The 13,857-nt window shown below is 43.0% G+C and overlaps 2 protein-coding genes across 2 annotated transcripts in view; one reads left to right on the top strand and one right to left on the bottom strand.

Annotated features, from left to right (window-relative positions):
• The window catches only part of LOC124134013 (probable ATP-dependent RNA helicase DHX35), a 159,030-nt gene that overhangs the window by 43,497 nt on the left and 101,676 nt on the right, over positions 1 to 13,857 (top strand). The gene's annotated exons all lie outside the window — the stretch shown is intronic.
• Positions 11,033 to 13,857, bottom strand: part of LOC124133982 (probable G-protein coupled receptor B0563.6) — a 53,774-nt gene continuing 50,949 nt past the window's right edge. The window contains exon 2 of the mRNA XM_046498590.2: positions 11,033 to 12,873. Coding sequence (XP_046354546.2) covers positions 11,698 to 12,813 — 1,116 coding nt within the window. The 5' untranslated portion in view covers positions 12,814 to 12,873 and the 3' untranslated portion in view covers positions 11,033 to 11,697. The remainder of the gene's footprint in view (positions 12,874 to 13,857) is intronic.

Here is a 13,857-nt window from a genome sequence, read left to right as displayed (position 1 = left end):
ATCAAATCTACACAGATGCATCAGGAGAGGGTTGGGGTGCCCATATGGACGATGTCACCATTCAAGGGAAATGGTCCTCCCAAGACAAAGAGCTGCACATCAATTGTCTAGAAATGAGAGCAATATATCTAGCATTAACAGCTTGGCTAGATCGTCTACACCACTCGTCAGTGAAGTTAGCTACAAACAACTCAACCGTGGTCGCTTACATACAGCACCAAGGAGGCACAAGATCTCAGCCTTTACTGAAGGAGGTTACACGTTTATATGCCTTGGTAGACTCAGTGAGTTGCAAGATCGAAGTAAGACACATTCCGGGCAAGCTAAATATACTAGCAGATTACCTATCCCGGAAGAACAAGATAGTACCCACAGAATGGTCACTACATCCCGAGGTGTTCAAGTGGATAACCCAGGTATGGGACAGTCCAAACATAGATCTATTCGCCACATGTCTCAACAACAAACTACCCGTCTATGTCAGCCCGGTACCAGACCCACTAGCACTCCAAGTCGATGCGCTCTCCATGGAATGGAAGGGAATGTTTGCTTACGCATTTCCCCCATGGGCTCTCCTAGACAGAGTACTGAGGAAAATAGAGGAAACGGACTGTGTCATAATCCTCATAGCCCCGGCCTGGCCAAAAAGGGCTTGGTTTCCGAGACTCCTACAACTGCTGCTAGAAGTACCTCTGAAACTCCCAGTACGTCCCGACCTATTGAGACAACCAAAGACGGACATATTTTACGACCGCCTCGACAACCTCCATCTTCACGCTTGGAAGTTATCTCGCATAAGATGCAAGCAGCCGGTTACTCTGAATCAGCTGCACGAAGAGTGGCTAGCTCATGGAGACCAACCTCATCTGCATTATACAATAACAGATGGGACAAGTTCGTCGAATGGAGAAGAGGAAAACAGTTACATGGAGATATAACGATACCTATAGTAGCCGATTTCTTGCTCCATCTCAGAAATGACAAGAAATTACGACACGGCACTATCGAAGGATATAGATCAGCCCTGTCATCAGTATTACAACACGATGACCTATCTATAGGTACCCATCCAGTACTAAATCGACTTATGAAGTCTTTTGCCCTGGAAGATATAAAAGTACCACGTACTTTTCCTAAATGGGATCTATCTATAGTATTGTCGGCATTGATGAAAGCACCGTATGAACCCATGAGTAGTGCGACATTACTATCAGTCTCCAAGAAAACTGCTTTTCTCTTAGCCATGGCTACGGCGGCTCGCGTGTCAGAACTACACGCTATTGACATCTCCACTGTAACCCATACCAAAGAATGGAAATCAGTGTCGTTCAGATCGCTCCCTGAATTTATTGCCAAAAACCAGTCGTCAACCTTCGGCCCACTCGGACATCGGCAATACACAATTCCAGCCTTAAGTAAAAGTGTGGACTTCCCGGATAGATTGCTTTGCCCCATAAGAGCCTTGAGATATTTTATCACAGCGACTCAACCCCACAGAAAGCAGAGAAAACGCCTATTTATCTCTTGCAAGCCCTCGTCAGAAAAGGACATCGCAAAGGGCACTGTAGCGGGATGGCTAAAAACAGCTATCACAGATAGCTATAAAACGGCACAAATCTCCACTCCGATTTGGGGTAGCTGCAGACCCCACGAAATCAGAGCACTGGCAACAAGCCTAGCCACATGGAATACTGCATCCATCGAACAAATCGTGGCCAGCTGCCAGTGGAAGTCCCACAACACTTTTTCAAACTTTTACTTACGAGACATACAGACCGATCTAAATGGACTATACACTCTGGGGCCTTTGGTGGCCGCCCAGGTGATAGTTACCAAATAAAGTAACCTGTTCCCTCCCTCTTCCAGGAAAGGGAAAAGAGAGGGGGGGGGGGGGGGGGGGGGGGGTGAAGATTTCAGAAGTACCTCAGGAACTCAGGGTAAGTTGTACTTTGTTACTGGACTGCGCTATTGAGTTAGTAAAACAGGGCGAATGTCAACACTGAAATCAGAGATCGAAGGATTAAGTGATATACGGTAATCTACATGATAGGAAGGTTAATGTATTACCACCGGAAGTGACGTCATAGGAGTCATCACACCGGAGAAACGTTAAGATACGTTAAATATCACTATCCAAAAGGGCATAACGGTAAACCACGTCATAAGTGATACGGGAGAATAGTGACACCGGAAGTGACGTCACAGATGACGTCATCACCGGAAGTGACGTCACAGATGACGTCATCACAGGAAGCGACGTCACAAAAAGTCTAAGTATCACAAGGGAATATACATATACCCTTCACATGACGCCTTGAAAATTATATACGTCTAAGTCTTGTAAGTAGACTATTAGACACATCCGTTTAAGACCCCTTTTGGCATATAATCCTTGGTTTTACCACTCCACTAGCCAAATATCTATGGGATGCTAGATACCAGAACCCGCCGGTCCCTCTGGTGTATACTGGCACTGATGTGATAGAGGTGAGGTATTCACAAGAATTATCAAACAATAGTTATCATTGTGAATAATTCTAAGAATACCACCTCTATCACATCAGGAATTAATCCCTCCCACCTCCCCAAATATCTGCATCTAGTTGATGAGAGTATGGGTTGAAAGAAGTGACTAGATTCCCGCCTTGCGCATGCGCAGTGGCGCCTCTGGCAAGGGATAGGGTTTCCCTCACAACTATGGATATATTGGCAGTGTAGTGGACGTCTGTTGAAAATTTATAAAAATTTATAGTGTGGTTCTCAGCATAAACAGGAATTTATGGCACTGATGTGATAGAGGTGGTATTCTTAGAATTATTCACAATGATAACTATTGTTTGATGTTGTATTGTTCATACATTGTTGTTAATTTTGGAAGTTTGGTCAGGAGGTATTGTTTCCACAGTGAAGAGGTTCAAGAGTGGGAAAATCTGTCTGATGATCCTTCCCTTCCAGTCTCAATCAAGGGATGTGAGGTAGCCCACGTTTGAGAGGTAGCCCACGTGTGAGAGGTAGCCCACGTGTGAGAGGTAGCCCACATGTGAGAGGTAGCCCATGTGTGAGAGGTAGCCCACATTTGAGAGGTAGCCCACGTGTGAGAGGTAGCCCACTTGTGAGAGGTAGCCCACGTGTGAGAGGTAGCCCACTTGTGAGAGGAAGCCCACGTGTGAGAGGTAGCCCACGTGTGAGAGGTAGCCCACGTGTGAGAGGTAGCCCACATGTGAGAGGTAGCCCACGTGTGAGAGGTAGCCCATGTGTGAGAGGTAGCCCACATGTGAGAGGTAGCCCACGTGTGAGAGGTAGCCCACGTGTGAGAGGTAGCCCACGTGTGAGAGTAAGCCCACGTGTGAGTGGTAGCCCACATGTGAGAGGTAGCCCACGTGTGAGAGGTAGCCCACGTGTGAGAGGTAGCCCACGTGTGAGAGGTAGCCCACGTGTGAGAGGTAGCCCACGTGAGAGAGGTAGCCCACGTGTGAGAGTAAGCCCACGTGTGAGTGGTAGCCCACATGCCCACATGTGAGAGGTAGCCCACGTGTGAGAGGTAGCCCACGTGTGAGAGGTAGCCCACATGTGAAAGTAAGCCCACGTGTGAGAGGTAGCCCACGTTTGAGAGGTAGCCCACGTGTGAGAGGTAGCCCACGTGTGAGAGGTAGCCCATGTGTGAGAGGTAGCCTACGTGTTAGAGGTAGCCCATGTGTGAGTGGTAGCCCACGTGTGAGAGTAAGCCCAAATGTGAGAGGTACTGGTTAACTTTCTATAGATATAAAAGTAACACATACCGCTGAAATCGAGCATACCACATGTGCTGTCTTAGTTTACTGTTTGACCGGCTGGGTTAGTAATGACAATTTAATGTTGGACTGGCCAGGTCAGTGCTGTCAGTTTAATGTTGGACTGGCCAGGTCAGTGCTGTCAGTTTAATGTTGGACTGGCCAGGTCAGTGCTGTCAGTTTAATGTTGGACCGGCCAGGTCAGTGCTGTCAGTTTAATGTTGGACTGGCCAGGTCAGTGCTGTCAGTTTAATGTTGGACTGGCCAGGTCAGTGCTGTCAGTTTAATGTTGGACTGGCCAGGTCAGTGCTGTCAGTTTAATGTTGGACTGGCCAGGTCAGTGCTGTCATTTAAATGTTGGACTGGCCAGGTCAGTGCTGTCAGTTTAATGTTGGACTGGCCAGGTCAGTGCTGTCAGTTTAATGTTGGACTGGCCAGGTCAGTGCTGTCAGTTAATGTTGGACTGGCCAGGTCAGTGCTGTCAGTTTAATGTTGGACTGGCCAGGTCAGTGCTGTCAGTTTAATGTTGGACTGGCCAGGTCAGTGCTGTCAGTTTAATGTTGGACTGGCCAGGTCAGTGCTGTCAGTTTAATGTTGGACTGGCCAGGTCTGTGCTGTCAGTTTAATGTTAGACCGGCAGGGTTAGTAATGTCAGTTTAATGTTGGACCGGCCGGGTCAGTGCTGTCAGTTTAATGTTGGTCTGGCCAGGTTTAATGGTATCAATGGAGATGCTTGCCGTAAAAGGCGACTATGCTTGTCGTAAAAGGGGACTAACGGGATCGGGTGGTCAGGCTCGCTGACTTGGTTGATGCATGTCATCGATCCCAATTGCATGGATGGATGCTCATGATATTAATCACTGGATTGTCTGGTCCAGACTCGATTATTTATAGACCGCCGTCATATAGCTGGAATATTGCTGAGTGCGTCCTTAAACAACAAACCAACCAACCAACCACTACACTACACACACATACATACACTACATAACATATACATCACACACACACACACACACACACACACACACACACACACACACACACACACACACACACACACACACCTCTGTGATTCTTGGTGACCTCTGCAATCTGGAATGTTAGCATAATATTAGCATCAAAACACCCTGTTACCAATTATAGCTGCGGACTTGTTGAGATAAACAATATCCTTTCGTCTACAAGTGGCTCTACTTAAACAACTGCTTCCATCTGTCTTTACTTAGAGCCTCATACTTTTCTCCTGTACAGCAATAGGCATGGTACTTACCCTGAGCTAGGTCTACACAGGGTATACTGCTTCAGGGTCCAGGAGGTGCTGTGTTAGTTGCATCAACAGGACGTAAAAGGCGACTATGCTTGTCATAAGAGGCGACTGACAGGATCGGGTGGTCAGGCTCTCTGACTTAGTTGATGCATGTCATTGTATCCCAGTTGCATCACTAGACTCAAATTATTGACAGACTGCCATCATTTAGCTGGAATATTGCTGAGTGCGGCGATAAACAAAAAACAAATGGATCTACAGACCATATCTGGATCTGTCTAGAGGGATCTACAGACCATGGTTTGATCTGTCTAGAGGGATTAACAGATCATGTCTTGATCTGTCTAGCGTGATTAACAGACCATACCTGGATCTGTCTAGAGGGATTAACAGACTTTATCTGGATCTGTCTAGAGGGATCTTCAGACCATGACGGAGTCAGTCTGGAGGGATGACAGCCGCTCCAGAGAATTCAACAGACCTTGTCAGTCAGCCTAGATAATCTACACAAAATTGCTGGATCTATCTAGAAGGTTCTACAGACCATGCCTGGATCTGTCTAGAGGGATTAACAGACCATTACTTATTCGGTCCAGAGTGGATCCACAGACCATTACTTATTCGGTCCAGAGTGGATCCACAGATCATTACTGAGTTGGTCTTGGAGGGGTCACCTATCTGTTAGAAATGAACACACAAATTGCAGTAGAATACAATTTCTCAACCTTTATTTCAGTGATATTTAATTGTACTATAACAAACTGGTTCAGAACAGCTCTATCACATAACACAACAGTTATCACAGAACAGTCAAATCATTTTGGAAACAACATGGAAAGCTCTAGGTATAGCTAGAGTTGTTTCAACATTTACATTCATTGTAACTTCTTCTGAGTTGAAAATTAGTACTCTTTCAGACTACCTCAGTCGTCTAGTGGATAGAACATCTCCTTGGAGAACGGAACGTCTGGGGTTCGGTCCCCACCGCTTCATACCAAAACATGTTAACAGATGGTCCTTGTTGTTACCCAGTCTGGTGCTCAACATTAAGGGGCTAAGACAAGGACCGGCTGGCTCAGAGTCGGTATACTGTGTCTGAGTGGGGTATCCATGTTAAAATGCGGCACGGTATCTCAGTAGGCTAGCACTATAAAATCGGCATTAGTCTGGACTTGTTCCAGCAGCCGTACACACACGTGCATGCACGTAGCTATATATAATGGCAATAATCTTGAATGCAACGAATTTGAACCCCATACCACCTCACCTATCACTCCTTCATTATGCTTTCAACTGTTTCAAGGCTACACACCAGTCATCTTCCTGAGGCAAGAGAGTTAACTGACTTTAAAAGTCCAGTTTCCACCCTTGCCGAACTAGGCTGGAATTACTGGGCTCGATCATAGCGCCACCAGTGGCTATTACCAATTATGTCCCTTCTAAGCCTCTCCTAAGGACCAATCAGATTCCACCTCTCGTATCACTTGCGTTTGCTTCACACAAAATGGTTGCGCCCGGTCAGGATGATCTGATCGATAATCAATATCTGTATTGTGATAAAACGGGTCTTACATTGCGAAATGCATCAAATCACGTGAGCATCTTGATTAAAAACATGAGAAGATTTGGAAAATATCTGCTGACAACGAGTTGGTGGTGCACATGCTTTGCAAATCCATGCAATCGACCGAAATCTGCACGACAGTTTACGAACCGGATTTCAATTTCGGTGTGCGATTTTGATTGGACTATGCATAGACTTGTTAGTCCAGCCAAAATGTAGCTCCATAATACCAGCCTAGTTCGGCAAGGGTGGAAACTGGACTTTTATAGTCATTTAACTCTCTTGCCTCGGGAAGATGCACACCGGTGGTCTGAAAATGGCTGCATTATTTTGGTGGTCTCCATTTGCAGATTTCAAAAACCTTACTGACTCAGTGCTGGTAATATGGTCTGCTAATTATATGTCATGATTGTTAATTATGTTCAGTATAACATGAGCCAATTACAAAGAAAATAGAGTATTATCTTCAAAGTACAACAGATGTACGAACAAGAAACAAATTACGCATCTTGAAATGCTAGATAGAATTTTCACATGATTATGGTAAAACCAATCAGATTATCTATGAAAAAACAGATTGTATCAAAAATATACTTATCTGACAGACCACAATGAGTTCACGTTTGACTTCATATCTTATTACACTAGGTAGAACATGCTTATTGAAACACAGTACACCAAGAGTTCTTACTTAGGGCTCCCAAAATATATGTTGACAGTTTCACTTAAACATTTTTCTTATTTTTCTCGAGTTGCACTGTAGCTCATGTCACCATTGCGGTGTTGTCAGTATTCTATGGCACTTGCATAACTTTGTGGCGCCTCACTATAGATAAACGGGTAAATAAAAATAAAAATGAGGTACAGTCTGTTACCGTATATGACCGCGTATAAGCCGAATTTTGAGGACCAGAAAAAAGGTTCTGTAGAAAGGGGTCGGCTTATCCACGGGATACACTTTCAGGATAGTATTTTTCAGATCGTGATCTGTCAGAAACATCGCCTGAAAGACGGTCCGATAGATTACAACTTCCCGAAAGTTTGGTATTGAATAGGCCGAAGTAGGAAACACATATTATATCCCTTGCTATATAAGTACAAGAGTCTTGGAACACGGTGTTAAACCCCATTTCCCAACACCCACCTCACCTTGAAGGTTTGCCCATATAAAGTTAAGTTTTGTGAGGATTCGGTGACATTTCTTTGTTGACTACCACTGTTAGCATTTGGTTGATGGCAGCAAGTGAAAATAAGGATTTGTTTCTAACCCTGAAAGTACCTGTACTCCGCGTTTGTGTTTCTCATCATATATACATGTGCACAAACAGTAACCATGACAACAACAAAAAAAACACAACAAAACAGAATGTTTAACAAATGACACAAGTTATTTCAAGGCAATAAGGAGGACAGGCAGACAAATTAGAATACAAGGTGAAATAATTTGTACAGTGCAGTCATGGTATAATATCATTCATTATATCACTAGTTAGAATGAGTTTCATTAAGACACTCTCACTTTGATCAAATAAGTACCGTATTCAACGTAATAAGCGCCCAGGGCGCTCTCAAAATTAGAAATAGGGGGTGCTTATTAGAATATTATTTTGAGTTGAAAGATCGTAAATTTCGTGGTTTATGCTAACAGCCTGAAGTGTTTACATACGACAGATATATTTTTCAAGAATTTAATTGCCCATAATTAAGGGTAATATAACACACGAGTGAGTATTATACACAAATAAATAAGTCTTGTGTACATTGATCAGTCGGAAGGGGTGCTGATTGGGATTGTTCACTAGCCAATATATTAGCAAATATCGCCGTGGGTGCTTATTAGAGCGGGGCGCTTATTACGTCGAATAGGGTACTTGTCTTTTGAGTTATTTAAATCGTTTATTTAAGAAATAATAGACGAGTGGGAGTTATTTTTCGTACAATAAAACACTGTAGGGAGAATAAACCATGAGGAGCGCAGACCTGTGTGGTTTATTCTCCCTGTGCATGCATTGTTTTATTGTACGATTAACAATGACCACGAGTCATTTAGTTCTTATATAAGATATCAACATTATGTACAACCTCTTTAAGGACGATGATGAAATGTACAAGCTTTACAAATATTTTCCCGTATTTTGATAATGAAGACTCCCTCAATAGAATCTGACCTCGGCAATGTTGGACAAGTTCCTTTTATCTACAGGTGGGTATTTTCACAACCTCACATCGATTACCTGTACCTTTTTTCCAGTGATGATTGTCATATCAGTCTCTCGCTTTTGGATGTGATGTCCAATATATGACGTTATCAAGTTGCGAACGCATGTTCGAATCTCCAGAAATCCAGTCATGATAGAACAATGTTTTATCGTGAAATAAACCACACTTCGTTCTTCATTGTTCTTTGTGATCTATCTTTTATAAATATATATACACTCTGTACACCAAAGTGTGAAGAATTATTTTGCATTTAGAATTATTTTTCTCCCTTACAAGATTTCAATTCTTTTAAAAAAGAAAAGTTTAGGAATACAAATTTCAAATTTTCAAATTTCCTTCATGTTGAAATGAAAAATCATCTCATTCAAAAGTTTATGGTCATTGTTTCTCTAAAGATGACTGAATTCATTGTTTGAATAAGTACATGACATTACCAACAGGGTGTGAAAAACAGTTTTGCAATCTCATTCATATCAGATCTAAGAGCTTGCTACTGTTACACCAAAGATCTGAGGACATCCGAGGGAAGTTAAATTTGGGTGCATCTTCACTCTGTCCAGATGGACATTCATTGTTCTGTACCATTTTTTATATCTGCCTTAGACCCTTCCGTCAAGGTTGTGTTCAGTGCTATTGATCTGTTGCCTCCTGTTGAAGTCAAGAAGGTGTTCTGTAAGACTAGTTACTTGTCAACAGCTCCTGCTGAAGTCAAGAAGGTGTTCTGTAAGACTAGTAACTTGTCAACAGCTCCTGCTGAAGTCAAGAAGGTGTTCTGTAAGACTAGTTACTTGTCAACAGCTCCTGTTGAAGTTAAGAAGGTTTTCTGTAAGACTAGTTACTTGTCAACAGCTCCTGTTGAAGTCAAGAAGGTGTTCTGTAAGACTAGTTACTTGTCAACAGCTCCTGCTGAAGTCAAGAAGGTGTTCTGTAAGACTAGTTACTTGTCAACACCTCCTGTTGAAGTCAAGAAGGTGTTCTGTAAGACTAGTTACTTGTCAACGGCTCCTGCTGAAGTCAAGAAGGTGTTCTGTAAGACTAGTTACTTGTCAACACCTCCTGTTGAAGTCAAGAAGGTGTTCTGTAAGACTAGTTACTTGTCAACGGCTCCTGCTGAAGTCAAGAAGGTGTTCTGTAAGACTAGTTACTTGTCAACAGCTCCTGCTGAAGTCAAGAAGGTGTTCTGTAAGACTAGTTACTTGTCAACAGCTCCTGCTGAAGTCAAGAAGGTGTTCTGTAAGACTAGTTACTTGTCAACAGCTCCTGTTGAAGTTAAGAAGGTTTTCTGTAAGACTAGTTACTTGTCAACACCTGTTGAAGTCAAGAAGGTGTTCTGTAAGACTAGTTACTTGTCAACGGCTCCTGCTGAAGTCAAGAAGGTGTTCTGTAAGACTAGTTACTTGTCAACAGCTCCTGCTGAAGTCAAGAAGGTGTTCTGTAAGACTAGTTACTTGTCAACGGCTCCTGCTGAAGTCAAGAAGGTGTTCAACAATGAAAGCAATGATTGTTGATTGTCATTGCATGGCATCTGTAAATAATGATATGACTCAAAACATAAACACAAGCAAAAAACACTCAACCTGTAATATTCTCTATCATGTACATGTTTAATAAAACTGCCCTTTGTGAGGTCCCAATACATTGTCTGATTGGATTGGGGCAGGTAAAATTACCAACAAGAATGTATACATTGTAGTGATTCAAACTGACCCTTATGATAATGACCCGCCTTACTGAGTGATACTAGTGTTTGTCCCCTTGACTAATATTTCTGATAGCTCACCTATCATTTTCATATGTAAAGGTCTCTACATATCCACAATAATGTGGAGTTCTGACATTGTTTTATAAGTAAAGCCCTGCCTAATCATGACTGATTAATGTTCTTATTGGCTTTGACTGTTTCACTCCATTGTCGTCATGACTGATTGTTCAGTGTCAGTCACAGAGTTATTGACTGTTTCAAGCCTTTGGGGGTCATGACTGACTTTTGCTCATGTGTGTGTCGACTGTTTCACCTTGTTCTAGACATGACTGATCGTTCCGTGTCAGTCATGGAGGTGTCGACTGTTTCATGCCATTGTCGTCATGACTGACTATTGTTCACGTGGTTGTCGACTGTTTCACCTTGTTCTAGACATGACTGATCATTCCGTGTCAGTCATGGAGGTGTCGACTGTTTCATGCCATTGTTGTCATGACTGACTATTGTTCACGTGGTTGTCGACTGTTTCACCTTGTTCTAGACATGACTGATCGTTCCGTGTCAGTCATGGAGGTGTCGACTGTTTCATGCCATTGTCGTCATGACTGATATTGTTCACGTGGTTGTCGACTGTTTCACCTTGTTCTAGACATGACTGATTGTTCCGTGTCAGTCATGGAGGTGTCGACTGTTTCATGCCATTGTCGTCATGACTGATATTGTTCACGTGGTTGTCGACTGTTTCATCTTGTTCTAGACATGACTGATCGTTCCGTGTCAGTCATGGAGGTGTCGACTGTTTCATGCCATTGTCGTCATGACTGATTATTGTTCACATGGGTGTCAACTGTTTCAGACCCGTGAAGATCTGGGTTATAATAGGTCTTGTCTAAAGAATCAACTCTGCTTGTCGTAAGAGCCGATTGACGGAAGTGAGTAGCCAGGCCCAGCTGACTTGGTTGATGCACGTCATCGTATCCCAATTGCGTGGATCGATGATCATGATGTTAATCACTGGATTGTCTGGTCCAGATTTGATTATTACAGACTGCCGTCATATAGCTTGAATATTGCTGAGTGCGGCGTTAAACAACAAACAAATAACTGTTTCACGCCATGGGGTCATGACTGATTATTGTTCACATGGGTATCGAGTCTACTATCAACTGTTTCACGCCATTGTGGTCATGCGAGAAGGTTGGGACAAACTTTGGCTGCTGGCCGCAGTGCTGGACAAGGAAATGTTCCCATTAAGTGCAGTCTTCTTCACTCGTACCTTCTGAAACTGCTTGCCATTAGAATTCTTCCTTAATGACTTCCTCCACCGATTCAACATCATTTTGAATACTCGCACAAACTTGTTATTGAAAGCACAATACAAGACAAAGTTGAGTGACAGGTTGCAACAGATGAGCATGTTGGAAATCATCTGAAGGATCCTGTATGGCGTGGATCGAAGGAATTCATCAATAGGACGTCCATTACCGAAAAGAGCATACGCACTTGGACGGTCGGCAAAAGCAGACGGCATGACGCAGATGATGAACAGACAGACGATGCTGATGAGGGTTATTGTGAGGCGCATTTGTTCTCGGTTCCATGTGGCTTCTTTGTTGTTTCGGATGTGGAGAACCTGGCGCTGGCGTTTTGCTCGTTGCACTGCATATACCAGGTAGACGTTGGAGATGCAGAGCACGGTGAGGGGTATGAAGTTGATGATGATGCTGTAGAACCAGTTGATGATGCTGAATAACTGAGTCTTTCTAAAGTCAGTGGAATATAGGTAGTACTTTGGGTCATCAGGGTTGAACTTGTATTCAACACGGAAAGCCAGGAATCTTGGAATGTTTATGATGCCAATGCAGGTAATGATGATGGCAACTTTTACATTGGCGCCAGTTCTGCTACAGTGTATTTTGGCCCAGATGGGGTAACAAACAAACAGGAATCGTTCGATAGTGAGCATGACAATCAACCAGACGCTGGAATTGGAACAGATATTTACAAGAGGATAGTATAAGTGGGCCTCGAAAAAACGCCAGTAGTAACTGAATGGCCGGTTACGAGCGAACACAAAGTATATGAAGGTCAAGGCCAAAGCACCCAAGTCAACAGACGCCATGGCGGTGAGATAAGAGTAGGGGGACTCTTTTAGGTAATGTTCTGTGAGAATTAGAAGGTTGAGGATGTTGCAGAGGATGCCGAACACACAAATGGCTGGACCGATGTAGTCGTAGCTGATGTGTTCCAGCATGGAGGCCACCTGGGATTCGTTACTGATATTCATCGTGAAAGACTTTGGTCAGCTTCTATGTTCACTCTGGAATTGGCAGTGTCCCATCTGGACCTGAAAATACAAACAATACTATTTACCTCGAAACTAGCTGTATATCAGGGAGAACATCGGACATGTAGCAATCTTTGTGTTTTGAATGTGTGATTAGATAATGTATTTTCAAATTATGTGTAATTGTGTAATAATAACACCATCTTCGTTTAACATATGTTTTATGTCTCCATTCTATGCTAGAAAATACCTTAGAGCCATTTAAAAAACATTTTGTTTGATTTCATGTATGCGATGCTAATAATAGCCATACAATCAAATTACATTCACAAGCAAGAGAATATCTGTGCGAAATTATTGATAGGACAGCTGGAGATGGAGACGGTGACATGACTTTCTAAGTGAACATTTTGGTTCTAAGTGGGTCAGGATATTTGTCTTAATACAATGAATGCCAAAGTCCAATTATGATGCGTCAGATTCCGTTCACCAAGTGTATGCTGTTGGCGCTAGAAACCATTGTTTCCCTTGTCAGTGGTTCAATGCGCTCTCAATTATCATTCTCAGCTCCCAGGGGAGTATACAACCCAAGCTGCCCATGAAACACTAGGTAAACAGTTATGTTACCATCTCATCCTACCAGGTACCCTTTCACTGCAGAAACAAAGTCTCCTACATAACAGGAAGTGTAACAGGAATTATTATCCTGGAGTGCCTTATTTTAAAGGTCTCACAGCCAAACATGAACACCCATACTACATATCCATACAGACCCATGAAGAACCGGGTTAGAATAGGACTTCAGCACCCCAGGCTTGTCTAAAGAATCAACTCTGCTTGTCTTAAGAGCCGATTGACGGAATTTAGTAGCCAGGCTCGCTGACATGGTTGATGCATGTCATCGTATCCCAACTGCGTAGATCAATGCTCATTACGTCAATCTCTGGATTGTCTGGTCCAGACTTGATTATTTACAGACCACTGTCACATAGCTCAGGAATATTGCTGAGTGTGGCGTTAAACAACAAACAAACCTACATATCT

This window comes from Haliotis rufescens, unplaced genomic scaffold (assembly GCF_023055435.1).
Source record: "Haliotis rufescens isolate VD_foot unplaced genomic scaffold, xgHalRufe1.0.p SCAF_17, whole genome shotgun sequence".
Taxonomy (NCBI): domain Eukaryota; kingdom Metazoa; phylum Mollusca; class Gastropoda; order Lepetellida; family Haliotidae; genus Haliotis; species Haliotis rufescens.
This window is presented reverse-complemented; position numbering and strand designations above follow the sequence as displayed.